Source organism: Lepidochelys olivacea, assembly GCF_965140295.1.
Source record: "Lepidochelys olivacea isolate rLepOli2 genome assembly, chromosome: 7".
In the NCBI taxonomy this organism is placed as follows: Eukaryota; Metazoa; Chordata; order Testudines; family Cheloniidae; genus Lepidochelys; species Lepidochelys olivacea.
Window position 1 is genome coordinate 94,072,786 of NC_140417.1, and position 18,348 is coordinate 94,091,133.

Below are 18,348 nucleotides of genomic sequence, written 5' to 3' on the forward strand. Positions count from 1 at the left end.
CTTTGGGCGGCCCCCGGTAATAGGGTGTGGTCTGGGGTGGTCCCTTCTGGTCTCCGCTCCAACTGCGACCAGTTTTCTTCTTCTCTGCCACCTCCACCCATCTGGCTCCAATCTCTCCTGCCTCAATTACAGTTTTGGGTTTCCCATCTAGGATGTATCTTTCTATTTCCTCAGGAACACCCTCTAAGAATTTTTCCATTTGCATTAGGAAGGGCAAATTTACTGGAGATTCAACACTTGCTCCTGATATCCAGGCATCCCAATGTTTTACAATGTGGTAGGCATGTCGGGTAAATGACATGTCTGGTTTCCACCTTAGGGCTCTGAACCTCCGACGAGACTGCTCGGGTGTTATCCCCATTCTGACTCTCGCCTTGGATTTAAACAGTTCATACTTGTTCATGTGTTCTTTAGGCATTTCAGCTGCCACCTCAGCTAAGGGTCCACTGAGCTGCGGCCTCAGCTCTACCATGTATTGGTCAGTAGAGATGTTGTACCCAAGGCAGGCCCTTTCGAAGTTTTCTAAGAAGGCCTCAGTATCATCACCTGCCTTGTAGGTGGGGAACTTTCTGGGATGGGAAGTGGTACCTGGAGAAGGATTGCTAGGGTTTGTTGGTATATTCTGCTGGGCCTTTATCCTCTCCATCTCCTCCACATGCTTCCTCTCTTTTTCCTTCTCCTCCTCCACATGCTTCCTCTCTTTTTCCCTCTCCTCCTCCACATGCTTCCTTGCCTCCATTTCCCTCTTGTGGGCAGCCTCTTGGTGCTGTTCTGCCTCCCTTTCTTGTTCCTTCTTCAGCTGCATGAGTTCTATCTGTCTTTCATGTTCCCTTTGTTTTTCCTCAGCCTGAAATTTGGCTAATTCCAGCTGTAGTCGAGCTGAGGATTTGGCCATTCTAACCTCTCTGTTTTTAACTAACTTTACACCCGAGGTTTAGAAATAAACAAACAAAACTTGGCTGTAAAATTTTGCTGTGCTGGAATAGAATACCTATTCTCTGATAGTGATTGTCAGCCTACAGAAAAAGACAATTCCCTTGTCTCTGCTCTGGGCCCAAATTAAAGCAAAAAACCTCCAACTACTTGGAAACCTGCTTACCCAGCCCAAAGAAGAAAAAAAATTTCTTTTCAAACCTGTGCTCCTTGTAAAAAAAAAAAAAAAAAATCAAAATCCTAAAAAAAACCCTGCCACTTTTGTCTCCAGGCAGATGGGTAGAGCACACACCCCCTATTTACTTTTAGGAAGAAAAGAAAAAAAAAAAACCTCTGGGTTGGAAGACTGTGAATTTCCCTGCAGGAGTTAAGTACCCTGCCTCCAGGCAAAGAAAATCTGCAATTCACAAGATAATCCCCTTTTGTCTCTGCTTGGCCACAAAGCAGAGAGAAACCAAGCTGCTTTCAGTTTCAAAGCTGCCTTCTGGACTTCCTAAAAATTCCTTTTTAAAATCTGTATTTCTAGTTCAAAAAATCTCAACTGGACCTCAAAATGATTTCAGGTTAATCCCACCACTGTGCCACCATGTCAAGGTTCCTCCCCCACTCTGAACTCTAGGGTACAGATGTGGGGACCTGCATGAAAAACCTCCTAAGCTTATCTTTACCAGCTTAGGTCAAAACTTCCCCAAGGTACAAAATATTACCCCCGTTATCCTTGGAATGGCCGCTACCACCACCAAACTAATACTGGTTACTGGGGAAGAGCTGTTTGGACGCGTCCTTCCCCCCAAAATACTTCCCAAAACCTTGCACCCCACTTCCTGGACAAGGTTTGGTAAAAAGCCTCACCAATTTGTCTAGGTGACTACAGACCCAGACCCTTGGATCTTAAGAACAATGAACAATCCTCCCAACACTTGCACCCCCCCTTTCCTGGGAAATGTTGGATAAAAAGCCTCACCAATTTGCATAGGTGACCACAAACCCAAACCCTTGGATCTGAGAACAATGAAAAAGCATTCAGTGTTTTACAAGAAGACTTTTAATAAAAAATAGAAGTAAATAGAAATAAAGAAATCCCCCCTGTAAAATCAGGATGGTATATATCTTACAGGGTAATTAGATTCAAAAACATAGAGAACCCCTCTAGGCAAAACCTTAAGTTACAAAAAAGATACACAGACAGAAATAGTTATTCTATTCAGCACAATTCTTTTCTCAGCCATTTAAAGAAATCATAATCTAACACATACCTAGCTAGATTACTTACTAAAAGTTCTAAGACTCCATTCCTGTTCTGTCCCTGGCCAAGACGACTACAGACAGACCCTTTGTTCCTCTCCCTCCTCCCAGCTTTTGAAAGTATCTTGTCTCCTCATTGGTCATTTTAGTCAGGTGCCAGCGAGGTTACCTTTAGCTTCTTAACCCTTTACAGGTGAGAGGAGCTTTCCCCTGGCCAGGAGGGATTTCAAAGGGGTTTACCCTTCCCTTTATATTTATGACAGAACTATTGAGCACTCACAGCTTTCAGTCAATGAAAAGAGTCTGAAAATGTTGATTTCACCTTTGAAATCCATTTCTAGACATGAATCTTCTACATTAATTTGATATGCAGAAAAATTGAAAAGTGTAGCAAAACAAATTACATCTATCTAAGGCTGTTTTACAGTAGTGCTTATTATAAACCGAGGCCTGCGGTCAGTGGGCTTAAACTCTGTAGTAAGCACTAGGCCCAATAGGAGTGTCTGTGGGACTGGACCCTACAGCATTATTCTGATGGATTTCTGTTATTTTTGTCGCCACTGGGAAATACTGGTGATGATACATAATATTATAGAGCTTAGTTAAATTTTTTCTTTAAGTATGAACACCTGTGCTCCTCCAACATTTGTTTAATGAAATTAGGTGCTAAGAAGGAAGATTTATATTATTAAAAGTTTTTGTTTCTCTTTTCAGTAAGCCATTGCCCCTCTTAGAAGGCAAATCCAATGTCACAGTCCTTGACACACAGATACAAAAACTGCGCCTCAAGTCTCTCAAACACATTCTAGAGGCAGCAACAAGGATGAGAAATGACACTACCGATGTGAAGGCCACTTTGGCAGAAATTGAAGACTGGTCGGATAAATTAATGCAATTGACCGAAGAGGTCAGTACTTCAAAATACATATGATGCAGTTGGTTTAAAAAGACACAGTTTCTACAAAATAACTACAATGCCTGCATATACCGCAGATTCAAGCTGATGTATTGCACAATACTTAAAAGAAACCTTCATCCATTCTTCTCCACCCAGTAATTTTCAAATTCAGAAAGTGAAAAATACTTCTTTCCAGGAATATGTTTAAAATGTATTTTAATGTAAAGTTTTTAATTGCAGTTGACTTCACTGAGAATTTTTCTTGGGTTAGGGTAGCAGGATAAGACCCAGAGACTTGGTTCTAATCTAGATAAAGGGGCAGCACTGTCTGCCTAATGAGTCTGTCTGGAAATTGCAAATTTCCTTAGGGTCTGTGCATCCAGAATTTCCGTGGGTCAGCAGCTAGAGAAACCTATTTAAATTGGGCTTAGACCAGTTATTCTAATTTGTTTTAATCCCTTGAGTAACTTTAGAACATAATAAATGACTGTTTTCACATGAGCTAGTCTTTTAATTTGTTTTCATCTCATCTATAGCGATATTCATCTTCTCTTTGCCATTGCTAATTTTAAAAAATCACTGGTAAAAAGCTATGATAACCAGTGTGAGACTCGCAATTAGCACACAGCCAACAGAAGTGTATAAGGGGCAGCACAGGGCTGGCAGGATGTTTACTTAGCTTCTGCTAAATTTCTTGTTACAATGATTTCATCTTTCAGGCCCTGATTTAGGAGAGCACGTAAGCATGTGCATAAGTCCATCCTTATTCAGGAAAGCCTTTAAATGTGTACTTAAGTCCCACTGACTTTAGGCTCCATGCAGACCAAGAATTCCTCAATAGTGGAGCAGCACAAAAGGGACATACTGGGCCAAAGGATCTAGCCTAGCATATTCATTATAAACCATTTGTGACTGAAAATGTTCATAGAATACCTCCAGCTTCTTTATCAAATCTTTTTATAAGACTTGTTTGGCTATTTTCTAATCATCATCTCAGAACAGTATGACATTTAATTATTTGCAAAAGAAATTTTTCTCCCATATATTAGATCATGGATCTGTATTTCTGTTTTGTCTTAAATAAATCCCTGAAAGAGATCTGATTTCTGCTTTTGCTCTCCAAACACTGGTTTAGTTTGAAATTTTGCTAATTGCAGAGTATAGTTTTGATTCTTTTTTTCTCTTTTAAAAAAACAGCCACAAAACAGTATACCTGATGTGATCATCTGGATGATCCGGGGAGAGAAGAGACTAGCTTATGCCCGCATTCCCGCACACCAGGTTTTGTATTCTACTACAAGTACTGAAGCATCTGGTAAATACTGTGGAAAGACCCAGACCATCTTTCTAAAGGTACTGAGATAATTTTATTGTGCCACTTCAAACACTACAGCTTGAATTTAAAAACAATGTGCTATTTTTACCATCAGAAGTTTTCCCTTAGCTAATTTTATGAAAAGTTAAAGCCATGTGTACCTCCATTAAGATGCTTAGGGCCATATTGTACCCTCTGATCCATAGCAGAGGAGAGACTTTCTAGTGCAACTTGCTACAAAACAAGGTAGAAAAACTCGTGAGTGGGTGACAGCAGCCTAAGTAGCTAGCTGCTGGCAGGATATACAGTATGGCGCAGTCTGACAGCGGCACAGGAGAGGTGTAAGAATTCTGAAGTGGTGGAGTGATAAGACTCAGGGTGCGAGGTGTCAGCCACAAAGAGCCAAACTGCAGATGCTTTCGCCAAAACAGCACACAGCGTATGATGGGAAAGCCCATTGTAACAGAGAATCAGAATCAGCTTCTGGTCCATGGCTCAGAACCTCATCCAAGAGCTCGGAACTATGATCTGGTTATTCTGCCAGCGTGGGTGCTGGTGCTGCTAGAAGGCATGTGGATGGATCTGTCATGGCTAGAGACTCTTACTGGGTGGATTTGGATCATTCAGAGAAGCTGCTGATAAATATTCAAACTTTTGGATGTTAGTCTGAACCTAATACCTAAGGCTCGTCTACATGAGAAAATTTCCCCACACAGCTATACCAGTATAATTAGACTGCTATAGTTATACTTGTATAACTTTCTGGTGCACAGCCTAATTCCAGAATTACAGTGACTTTTTCTGGTTAAGTTTGTCTCTTTGAAAGTCAGTTAAACCAGAAAAAGGCACTCTTATTCCAGGATAAGAGTATCCACACAGAGAGATATAGTTATACTGGTATATCAGTATAGTTATGCCAGGAAATTTCCCAGTGTAGACAATCTCTTACTTTAAAACTGTACTGTGTATAGCACTTGCCTCCTATTTGAGAGAAACATTCTTTCTGAACTCTGCGTTTCAAGCCTCTCGTGACAAAGAAATACTAATACCAACGCTGAACTATGAAGTTATAATTGTTCTCAGTACCGGGCAGAGGCAAACTTATTGGTGTGCGAGACTTTGGAAAGGAAACACAGGAAAGGAGTTAAGCAATAATCTTCCTATGTTTAGCTCTTGCATGCCAGTAAATCAAGGGTGGGGATCTACTTTTTAGGATGTTTTCTGGTGATATCTGTCAAGCACCAGGGGTTTTGCTGATAAAGACATTTTGAAGTGACCACTGAAGCAGGAAACTGCAGTGCAGGAGTATTTGGATAACCCATGTATTATTTTCTATATGTCTAAGCTATTATGTACATTTATTCAGAACCTACATTTATTGTCTATGATAACAGAGGATAACTATTCTTTTTACATATTCCAGTACCCACAGGACAAGAACAAAGGTGCCAAAATTCCAGTGCAGTTGCGAGTTAATATTTGGCTTGGGTTGACTGCAGCTGAAAAAAAGTTTAATAGCTTTGCAGAAGGAACATTCAGTGTTTCTGCAGAAATGGTATGCTTGCTAATGTTAAATATATTACTCTTACATGAAACTTTGTCACTTACTCTAGAATGTACTGACATTCTGACATGAATTACTGGTGTCATTTTACACTCATTTTGCATAGATATAAATGACTAGATTAGGTTCAAGGTAGTGGAGAATCAGACCCAACATCTCTTCCAGATGATGTCTCTGACAAACTCATAAAACTAGATTCTGATCTTGGTTAGACAGATGTAAATCTGGAGTAACTCCACTGACTTCAGTACAGTGATTCTAGATTTATATTGGCATAATTAAGATTAAAATCTGTCCCATAGCATGTTGCTATATGAAGAACCTTTTTACTTTAATTGCTTGTTCATATCTGAGCAGAGAATAGACAAACATAGGCTGTATTGATTAGTAATGGTTAATCCACAGGAGCAGAAAGATTCATTGAAACAAACACTACAGAAAAATTGAGGCAAACCCAGCAAATTCCAATTACAAGAGATAATACCATAATATGGCAGTGTTAGGAGTTACCGTGGGTAGTGGGATGGTGAAAATTAGGTGGATAATATTTAAAATAGCCTTCTTGGTATGCTGTAATCGAAGAGCCCAAAATATCAGAAGAATCTAGACTAATCCAAGAAACAATTTTATTCTTCTGTTAATGATAAGATTCAGGCACTCTTTATGTGCACTACCTAGTAATTGCTACAGTGTGCCGAAGCAGTAATGGAAATCAACATCTGGGATAGCTCAGTGGTTTGAGCAGTGGCCTGCTAAACCCAGGGTTGTGAGTTCATGTTGCGGTCCAAATACAAGACAGAACAAGGCTTTAAGCAAGCAAGCAGGCTGGTCTGGCTTGTCAGCTTTCCACCCTCTCTTTTATTCTCTCCCTCCTCCTGCGCATTACATACTCCAACAGATAAAAGGAATACACTGGCTTTGTTTAATATTCTTATTTACCAATATCTATCTACCGCATTCCTTGCTCTCAGGCCTTGAGCCCAGTCCTGGGAGGCTTCCCACGGTTCATGTCATCCGGGCGAGTTTCCAAGGTTCATGCCCTTGAGAGGAGCCGTGTGTGCACTGCTCCTACACAACACTCAGGGTGTGCCCTGAATGTTGCCAAGTGCATGAACCCTGCATGAATCCTTCAAGTTCAATTTAGGAATCTGGGGCCATTTAGGGATCTGGGGCAAAAGTTGGGGATTGGTCCTGCTTTGAGCAGGGGGTTGGACTAGATGACCTCCTGAGGTCCCTTCCAACCCTGATATTCTATTATTCTATCTATATAGTTGCTGAACCGCTGCTCATATGACAGCAGCCTGTGTAGCCATTACCCCTATAGTTAGTTGAGTTGGCAGTACTCAGGCACCTGTAGTGAAAGTAATTTAAAATAGAAAGTGAATGTCAAAATCCATGATTTCTTAAGTATAAGATACAAATGGTTATGGGACAAAGTTTTTTTACTATTGGTACAGTAATCCAAAAATATTCTAGGAATTTTACAGGAGGAAGGGGTTAAAAAGCCCAAAACCAATCTGGGATCAAATTTTGATTCAACATACAGCAGTATATATCTAGAATAATTCCATTAAAAACAATGGAAGTGTGAAACTAGTGTAAGATCGGAATCAGTCCTATCGTGCCTGCCCTGATCAATTTATAATCCAATTTTACATGTGACTCAACAAAAAGAAGAAGGGGACATGGAGAAGGACAAAGTTTACACTAACGAGATCATGTAGTGATTAATTTATGGTACAACATGTTTTCATTATAATGGAAATTTATTTACCAAAAAGTTAAAGCTGTCTCCTGTAGGCAGCTTGGAAGCAATAGGTTTGTAGATTTGAATGAAGAGAGGGTGTAGGTTGGGAGGGGATTCACTGCAGACAGGGTAGCATTGAAGAGGCACTGAGATGAGGGTAGGAGGAAGAGATGAAGGGATCACTGAAGTTGTCAGTGGCAGAGTAGGGATGAGGAGGAAATGTGGTAGGAGACGGAGACAGCAGATATAGAGGAGACAGCACCCCTACTTGTTTCTGTTTGGAGTATGAAACAGTATTTTCTATTTAATAGGTTGGTCCTTTGATTTCAGATATGGGCCACATATAGTAGAATGTTTGAATTGTAATGATTACATAAATATACACTTATATTTTCCTAAGAGCTTTTCTTTGGACCCTAAACTGCTCTTTCATTCTTCTCTCTCAAACAGTATGAAAATCAAGCTCTTATGTTTGGAAAGTGGGGCACCTCAGGACTAGTTGGTCGCCACAAGTTTTCTGATGTCACAGGAAAAATTAAATTGAAAAGAGAGTTCTTTTTGCCCCCAAAGGGCTGGGAATGGGAAGGAGAATGGATGGTTGATCCTGAAAGAAGGTCAGATTTCTGATTTCTACACAATCCAGGGGTTTGCGATGTTTCCTAGTTATTTTCAGAATGTGCAGAATAAACTCATCTCTTGGGTTTAAGTGGGGTTGGGCAGGTTTTAAACAGAATTTTTTAGTAGGAGAGTAAGTTAGCCAATCGGCCAAAGTTATTTAATAACAGTACAATCCGTATTTACATTGTTAGAAGGAAGGATGAGCCTTCTGCTGCGAACATGCAGAAAGATTTCCAGTGATTAAGGGACTAGCCTGGGATACTGAAGACCTTGGTGCAATTTTTGAATTCCCTGCTCTGCAATAGACTTGCTGTGTGACCATGGGCAAGTCACTTAAACTCTCAGGTGCCTCAGTTCTCCATCTGTAACATGGAGGTACAACTGAGGTGTTGAGAAGAGAACACTAAGGATACACTGCAGACTGTGAGGGGCTCAGATTGCTACAGCAATGTGGCCATATAAGTACCTACGATAGATCAGGTGACTGTCTGTTTAACAAAAGCTTCTTCAGATTTCAGCTTACTGTGGAGTCCATTATAAACCTCCAGTTCACATCATATCCACGCAGTGTACAAATCACCATCTAGATGGGGAGATGATCCAATGAGGCTTTTAATTTTTATTTATTTATTTTGCTTTTTGAAAGGATGCAACCCAATAACAGTGCATGTTCACATACACAGAGAGAGACTGGATTAAACTGTAATAGCTACTAGTGGTGAAATTCTGGCTCCAAAATTCCCATTGATTTCAGTAGGGCCAAGAATTTCATCTCTGTGTTTTCTTCTTGTGTTCTGGCAGTGAACAAGCATAGGAGGACTGCCACTGTACAACAGGAAGAGACCTGCTGTTGGGTCCTTAAAATTTAGCAATTAAATCTTCATGTGAATGGACTGATTTTCAAGATTAATTTTTTCAGTTGATGGTCTATGACATGCAGAGAAACAATAAGTATACATTTGGGAACAGTTCAGCTGATAAAGGAGAAAAGCCTCTTGTGAAAACATGAAGTAAAAACAATTATGCCTGATCTCTTCCATTAGACAGAAAATAACCCACACAACTTTATTTGACCAGTAGATGGCATTATAAAACAGATTGCAGCTCTTTCTGAAATCAGATCTGACAAGGAATTAAAACTGGAGAAATTCATTTTATCTGAAATAATTAGTCATCTTTTAATAATCATGTTTACACTTCAAAAAATATATCAGTAAAATATTTTACTTTTTTTTTAAACTCAGTCACACCTAGGAGGTGGAGAAAAGTCAAAGTTAGTCCAAATTCACAGTACAGCTAACGTTTTTTGAAAAATTGGGAAACTTTTGAGTACTGTAATGTGGATGAAAAAGTTTGATATTGGATGCATTTCAGCAACATTTTAATGAACAAATAAACTAGCTGTGACAAAAGAATCAACTGGCAGCCCATTTAATTGCCTTTCCCCTCCTTATCCTAAGTTAGCTGCTGTGCAGTCATATGTAGCTCGTAGGTAGTCTTCACAGAAATGTTGATTTTTTTTTCATGTTATGACTGTCAATCATTTAACTAGAACAGTGATCCAGCACTATTGTACTATTGTGCAGTGTAAGTGGACAAAATAGGCTTGAAAAATGCCCGTGATTTACACGGAATAAGTGATCAAAAGATTTTAAGAAAATGTGAAAGAAAACTCTGATATGAGAATTGTTTATATTTTATACATGTGTACATATGAAATATGTGTGTTTATATATGATATGCATTAATATTTTATATATTTACATATATACACTTTTTGAGAGCATTCAAAGCAGGTCTAGATAGCAATCACAGGAAATTCTAGGAAAAGAAGTCTTTATGTGGTCTATACTGCACACTATGGATAGTTGGAACTTCACAGTGACAGTGCAATAAAACTCAAATCTTTGTGCTCCAAAAGCACAGGCCTCTGCCACTATGGCTGAAGAAAAATGTCCATTAGCTAAAAGCAATAGAGCTTTTGGCACATAGACTCAGACTTACTCAACCGTCCATTGGAGGACGGTGATAATTTTTTGTATGCATGCACATGTGCACACACCCTACAGTAGTTCTATTCAGTAATTGTAGTTTAATGATTTGCTTTGCTAATATATTTGCTTTTGACTTCACAGTTTGCTGACTGAAGCTGATGCAGGTCATAGTGAGTTTACAGATGAAGTGTACCAAAATGAGAGTCGTTATCCTGGAGGAGAATGGAAAGCAGCTGAGGAGCCCTACACAGATGTGGTGAGATTCTTACAAACCAATACTTTTCGTTTTTTAAAATTCTGGTTACAAGAGTTCTGCTTAGCTGTGAGCTATTTTGCTCCCCCTTTTCCTAATTTTTCACAGCATGACGGGCTTTTGAAATGTCTAATATTCTATTTTGACATTAGCAAAATATGTGTCCTAAAACAAGTTAGTACAGAAGAATACAGTGATGTTTCACCAGCTATTTGTTACAAAAACATTTGCTTCATCCTGAGTTGCAGCTGAGAGTGGTTGATTTGAGCCCATCAAACCAACTTCCTATTCAGACTTACAATATGGTTATGCTACATGTGCATTTTTTACGTCTTTTAAGGTATATAACCCTTTGGTTTTTTCTACCTGAAAGAATGGAGAAAAAACTGCACCACCTGGTGAGATTACCTGTCCCCCTGGATGGATCTGGGAAGATGATGCTTGGATATATGATATAAATCGAGCGGTGGACGAGAAAGGTAAGATTAACTGTTTATAGTATACTTATTAGGACAAACTCTTCACAGTCAATCAGGTAGAAGAATGTATTCCAAAACTTTCAACAGGTTGTTATGTCTCACTACAATATTTTGAAATACAAGTAACCAAGAACATGTTAGTAACTAGGTAGAAGAACATTAGTGATTTCTGGGAAATTTTTATATTTCAAGGCTTACTTGGTTTTTGTGCATGTAGAACTTAAAGAGGCGGCAAAATGTGGCTTTAAATAGAAACTTGGCTGCAACCTTAACTTATGGAGAATCCAGCCGTTGTTTCATAAATTTAAAAACATGTTATGATTTAGGACCATCAAGTTTTGGATAGCCATGTAAGCACACAGTTATAAAACTGTTACTCTCATACTCCAGTTGTTTGTTACACTCTACTTATTGTCTTATATTGGATTGTAATTTTGGGGGGCATGAAACAGCTCTTCCTGGATGTTTGTACAGTGCTTATCCCAATGGAGTTCCCATCCTGATTGGGATCTCTGGACACTTCCATAATGATGATGACGACAGTGGTGTTGAATTAATGATGATGTAGGCTGGTGTTGAATTAAATACGCTGCAGGTACATGAGAGACTGAGTGTGTGTTATACTTATTTAAGCCAGTAGGACAACAGTCATATTCTCCTTTTCCACCTGGAATCACATGTGCATTTATTTTTAAGTTCTGATGGTTTGCCTGAAGACCGGTGATTCTTCATTTGTGTGCTCCTTTGGATAATGCAGTGCAATAGGCTGAAGAGACAAAATGCCAGATCGCAGTCCAAAGGAATGATACTGCATTCTCTACTCAGGCAAAACGACCATCAGCTTTAAAATATAAAGTAATGGTTGAATATTTCCACCTGGGAAAATCTATGGGCTGAAATAACAGGGTGATGGTTCTACCCTCAAGACTGACGTACTAAGGAGACCCTCCATGTACACTTCTCCTCTTCCTGTGCAGAAAAAGGACTCAGCTACCATTCCCCTGGATCCAACAGAGGGTGCATAGTGGGTCTAGGGATCTACACTGCAGGACCAACATCAGCCCCATACTGGCCTTTGCGGGATTTCTCTGAAGAGGGTCAGACGACACTGTGATTAAAATGCCAATGGCCAATCTAGTCTAGGGCTCCCAGCAGTGAAGATGCATTGGTGGTAGCAATATGGGAAATTTTAATGAAGAATCTAGCGTAGACAAAGCCACATGCTTCAAGTAGTTCATTATTATCTATTTCATCTTAATGACAATATTTACACTTGAGGGACCATGTACCCAGCAAACTGGTACCAGTTACGAAAGGAATCCACAATTAAAAATGCCCACTACCTATATCTATTCTCATTTTTACCCTACTTTTACTGACCAGACTATTATCAGTCTAAAAAAAATCACTAAATTATGCAGCATCCCATAGTAGGACATAAATTTGCATGACATTAGGCAAAGTACTAGTAACAAAAGAACCTGGCCTCCCTTGGATCATAGGCACCACCATTTTGCACAGTATGTGAAGTTTCATAGGTTGCCTGCTGTGTCTGTAAGCACATTTCATCAAGCAGAATCCAAGGTGGTGTACTTTTTTTGTGTCTTGTTTAAGTTGTTAAGCACTCATTGTCACAAGATACCATTGAGGCCAAAAGCTTAGTAGGATTTTAAAAAGGTCTGATATAGATAATGAGATATTTATATAGGCAATGAGAACATCCACAGTTATGTAAAAGGAAAATAAAACCTCAATCTTCTGGGCATAACCCAACTCTGACTGAAAAGGGTTAGGAAGAAACTTACATCATGAGCTGGTTATAAAGCTGTCAATGATGGGGTTTCCTGTGCCTTTCTATGACGGGCCGGGTACTGGCCATTGTCCGAGACAGAATATTAGATTAGATGGACCACTGGTCTGATGAACTTTAGAATTCGCAAGCACAGTAAAGAGACACTTATTTGTTACTAGAACTGCTCTTATTGCCACCTGCTCATAATTAATCCAAATATAAGATGGACCCATTGATCCAGCAGCAAATAGTTCAAGAGGGTGTGGGTGTGGTGTAAACCATGTAATGAGATGATTGTTAGGATACTATAGGAATGTTTGGGGAAAATATTTGACTTCAAAGCCTGCCAGTAAACAAGAAATCTATGGAACATTTCTATAATAGTTCAAGAAACAAGGGACTTGAGAAAGAAGAAGGGACAGTTTTAAGAGAAGAGTATCTGAAGCCCAGAAGTCTGCAGTACTATCATGAATTTGGATGAATTCTAAAGAACCTGAAGACTCTCGAATAGCTGTTTTCTTTTTTTTTTAAAGTCCAGTGAAACAACTGGCTGTTTGGCATCACTGGAATCTAAGTTTTCTTACTCCTCTTATGTAGTTTTGCCACCTGTGCTCAAGTTAAGTCATAATACCTTCCACAGCAGAAAGTTAGACTACATAAAAATCTGGACCCCAGATTCTGGCTGTTGAATTCCAATTTTGTACAGTGGAAATATAAAAAGCAGTGTTGCCAAATCTTGTGATTTTTGTCATGTTTCTCACAATAATTGGTGTGTTTCTTAAAACCTGAGGTCATGTGATTATGTTTGAATTCCAGCTTTCATTTAAAATAAAAAGTAAGTTTCTAGCCCTCCTGGTTGTAAAGCATGCAAATATGACCCCAATGCGCCCTAAAGTCTCAAAACCCAATAAGTAAATTTTTTTTGTGACCCGACCCATGACTTTTAAATGTTTAGGGTTGGCAATACTAAAATAGTCCCTTATGTATTTATTTTATTTCCAATGAAACTTTACCATCTGCAGAACTGCTTTAACACTGAACCCAAACTCCTTTTGTTTATAACTTACACTGTTTATCTGAAGGATAACTAACAAATCCTGTTTTAGGGTGGGAATATGGAATTACCATTCCTCCAGACAACAAACCAAAGTCCTGGGTTGCTGCAGAGAAAATGTATCATATACACAGACGGCGAAGACTGGTGCGAAAACGCAAAAAGGATCCAAGCCAAGTAACAACAGGAGTAAAGGTACAAGGAGCATATTAGAACTGTAGTTAAGGGTTTCTATTTCTTACACACAATACATGTTTTTAGAGGTAAATGTGTTTGAAATGAATCTCACAGATAAGTCTGAGTGCAGAATAACATTCTCTTTCTATCCAAAGAAAAATATTTTAAAACAACTTTATCTGACATGCAGTCAGGTTCCCTTTTCTGCTGTAGAATAGCGTCTTTGTCTTTCACTTATTTTATTTTGAAAGGGGTTGATTGTTTTTGCTGTAACTATTGCAGACTTTTTATGACATGTATGTAAGTAGAGTGTGGATGGTTTGTATTTCTTCTGATGTCTCCTAGGTAATGGCATCCCATGAAGATAAAGAAGGATGGGAATATGCATCTTTGATTGGCTGGAAGTTTCACTGGAAACAACGCAGTTCTGATACTTTCCGCCGTAGACGCTGGAGGAGAAAAATGGCTCCTTCTGACATACACGGTGCAGCAGCTATCTTTAAACTTGAAGGTGCTCTTGTAAGTAGTAAAATCACAGCAGTAATTGTTTAATTAACAGAAAAATAAGTTTTAAAATTAGTGGTGGAACATTAACATGTTATTAACTACAGGAAGCTACTGCATGAGATGCTTTATAACCATTAAATTGCTGTGTGACTGAGGCATTCATAGGCTTCAAGGCCAGAAGGGACCATTATGATCATATTGTCTGCATAATATGTATACTATTTGACTCCTAGAACTATTTCTCTGTTAGCATGTTATGAGACTTCGCAGCAGAAACTGAACCACTAGGTGACCCACCTGCCTGGAAAAGCAAAGGAGATGGTCCAGCTATAGTAAAGCTGCTCAAGGGTATAAATCAAATGCATAAAGAGTAAATGTGTCAGTAATGGGTATGGACAGGCATTGCCTCTGCTGGATATTTGTAACTAGACGCAATCAAACAACTAAAGGGATAGCACAGTATGAAAGAAGATAGAAAGATATCTATAGGGTCACTAATAGATCATCACAATTTAATTATTCCATAGGTTTGTTAAAGGAGTCATTGTATATGCTAAGGCATTAACTAGGGAATAGTATAAAGAACATAGCGTGAGAAAGGAATATGTTTTACTAGGCTATTGGGCACGGAAAGGGTGGTGGCATCATACGAGGGAAAATCCAATTTGTGGCAGTGGCTCTACATCTTTTTCTCGTTTTGCATCCCCGGCAGCACATAACAGCTGTCTAGTTCATAATATCTATTTTCTTTCTTCCACCTCCCTGGGTCCTGACTCCCATTTGAACATTCGCTTTTTAGTGTCTGTTTCTTTTAACTCCATAAATATTGGGCTAGACACAGCTCACGGTTGCTGCCAGCTTGTACCAGTGTAACGGAGGGGCTAACGCCCCCGCAGTAGCTCTTTAGAGGAGGTTGGTGGCCAGTGTAGAGTGCTTGCAGGCAGGCCCATCGAGAGAAATGGGGGGCTCTGGTACATCATGTTCACTGGTGCCCCAGCTCCCCCCATTTCACTTTATTTACACAGACATTATACGTTTTGGGGTGCCCCAAGCTCAGGCCCCCAATACAATTGTTCTCTCTTTCCCTCCTTCTCATCTGCCCAATTTATCCCACAAAGCGGGCAGCATTGGCCAGGAAGTGGACATGACCACCAGACTGATTCCTATACCACTCTGACTACAACTTAAAAAAATTGACTTCCCAAAGGAGAGTGGCAGAGCAAACACCTTTGCCTGCAGCCAAGTGTGAACTTCTTCCGCAGTACACTAGGCTTCATTTGTTCAGGGAGGTACAATTTGCATCTCTTCTTGCCCCAACAGGAGCGAATGAAGCCCAGTGTGTACATAAGAAGCCATTTACATGAAGATCATGTTATTTCTGTGTATGTAAATGTCAGTGAACTTGGTTTTGTATATGACTTTAGGGAGCAGACACGAGCCTCGATGATGGAGAGGGGAAGAGCTCAGAAAAAGACAAGGAGTCTGCCACACGTGTATTTGGTGCCAACACTCCAATTGTTTCCTGCAGTTTTGACAGTAGGTTTTTGCCAGATCCCTGCTTAATGACTCACTTCTGTTATTATGCATACCGATCACTGATAATCAGTAGCCAGGTAGTGAACCAAATTATTACCCCATCCTCCTTCCCCCACTCCCCACCAGTGTACTTGTCTCATCCACTTGTTGCATCTTGTTACTAACCAAGATTGTAAATTGTTTGGGACAGTGTCTGTATTTTAACTATATGCTTGTACGTCTCCTAGCACAATGATGGTCAATCCCTGATGGGGCCTAGAGTGGCTACCGGAAGACAAACAATGCATAGTACGACTAACAATGTTCAACTTTGTCTGTTTCCATCATTTGAAGATCTAAATATAAATCCTATCAGCAGAAAAGTTAATAAAAATATTTGAGTGAACAGGATTAAAACCAATAAACTAGATTACAGAATATGGGTCAAATAATCTCTGGTAGCTCATAATTATATGAAAATTTAGGGATGCTTAGTTCCCATGTTGATAGGTGCCTTACAGATACCTAAAGTAGATTGATAGATAGGACCCTATTAGTAATAGTGCAATATAGACAGTTGTGCTATTGACCCTCCATTTACTGTACTCTTTTGGAGCCAAATGCATGTTTCATTGGCTACACAATCAAAGCAGCCAACCAGATTTGCCCTGGCCAAATCTGAATAGAAAACTGAGCTGTATTTCAGCCTCAAACACTAATCTAAACATAATCCAGATCTAGATCCAAACAGTCCTCTCTCAGCTCATCTCTTTCTGTTTCCACAAATGCTCTAATTACAGTCTACTAGTACCCCCGAGTTGCCCCCTGTCCCCTCCTTTTAACCATAGTCAAATGAGCCTGGGAGCACCTTGCTAAATTCTGCTGTTACCAAGCAATGGTAGAAAAGGAAGAATTACCTGTCCTGAGCATAACATACACTTGGGGGGGAGGGGGTGAAGGCAGTCAGAGGAAGGAACCAGAGCTTTGGTTTACAAGCCCTTTAACTGATTTTCAGGATTCAAATAGGATTTAACTCTGAAAATAAAAAGCCAAGCCAAAAAAAAAAAAAGTTTCCAGTTCAGACTTTTCTTTCTGTTTACCCTCTGATCGTCAGATGTTGAGCTAATGAAACTTTTTTATGGAATTTTATTATTTTAAATAAAATGTCTAATATGCTTAAATAAGCTCCGGCTCCCTTTCAAGTCAATGGCAACACTTGTATTGAATTCAGTGGGATCAGGCTTTGGCCCAAAATAAGCCAGTGAACTGTATAGACCAACATTTTGGATTTGGGGGAGACAGAGAGGAATTAAATGATGTTCAAAAATACATTCAGGGCTAGCTTGCTTTGGGGGTGAATCCTGCAGTTTTCAGTGCTACTTCTACCTTCAGTCTTGAAGAAAGAACTGTTGGTCCTGACCTCTAATCTCATGTAATTGCAGACAGGTGCATGAGAAGTTACATCTGATTATCAGACCCTTTTGAATAGAGTAATTTGTTAGGACTTTTTAAAGTCTCCTGCAGAGTCAGAAGTGAAAAAACTGAATGGCATCCATTTTATCCCATTCTAGGGATCTTCATCTACTTTATGCTGGGCTGCAGAAGCAGCATCCATACGTTAGCCTGATAGTACCAGTACACTGGTCACAAAAAATCAAGTTAATATATGGTGCTAAAATTGCTTGTGCTTTGGTTGAGAAGCTATTGAATGCCTGTTTTATAAATGCAAAATAGCCTAATTAAAGGAATCACACTTGTTTAATTCTAACCACTACATTTGGACTCTCATTTTGTGTAGGAGTGTATAGTTACCACCTTCGCTGCTACATCTATCAGGCAAGAAATCTTATTGCTTTAGACAAAGACAGCTTTTCAGGTATGGAAAAATCCTATTAAAGTCAACAAACCCGCTCCCTACAATTAATGAATAGCTTATTTCAGCTATAGGATAGCTTGATTCACCTGCTGTAGGCCCCTATGGCAGTAATTACAGCTTTACTGAGTGGGATCTGGAGGTGGCCAGCACATCCCCAAAGTGCACAGTACTGACCAACAAGGAGGGGTGGCTAGTGCAGCCGGGAAATGCACTGATTCAGCAGTACCCTCAGGACAGCTCTGCCAGCTCCCCTCCCCAGCAGATACCTGTAGGGAGAGTGGTGGTGCAAACATTGGCTATACTTCCTCATGGACAAATTTCCCCTGGGCCCCAGCTTTTCCTTTTTGGCCCAAGACTATGCAATGTGTAACTCTGCCCCAC

General features: G+C 39.7%; 1 protein-coding gene across 2 annotated transcripts in view; it reads left to right on the forward strand.

The window, feature by feature from the left end:
• The window catches only part of MYOF (myoferlin), a 116,431-nt gene that overhangs the window by 70,764 nt on the left and 27,319 nt on the right, over positions 1-18,348 (forward strand). For both annotated transcript variants that reach the window (XR_014712358.1, XM_084633627.1), the window contains exons 23-32: positions 2,893-3,085; positions 4,274-4,429; positions 5,815-5,946; positions 8,153-8,316; positions 10,456-10,570; positions 10,941-11,046; positions 13,945-14,087; positions 14,415-14,588; positions 16,001-16,112; positions 17,890-17,967. Coding sequence is in view for 1 of the 2 variants with exons in the window: in XM_084633627.1 (XP_084489753.1) it covers positions 2,893-3,085; positions 4,274-4,429; positions 5,815-5,946; positions 8,153-8,316; positions 10,456-10,570; positions 10,941-11,046; positions 13,945-14,087; positions 14,415-14,588; positions 16,001-16,112; positions 17,890-17,967 (1,373 nt within the window). In the remaining variant the exon portion in view is untranslated. The remainder of the gene's footprint in view (positions 1-2,892; positions 3,086-4,273; positions 4,430-5,814; positions 5,947-8,152; positions 8,317-10,455; positions 10,571-10,940; positions 11,047-13,944; positions 14,088-14,414; positions 14,589-16,000; positions 16,113-17,889; positions 17,968-18,348) is intronic.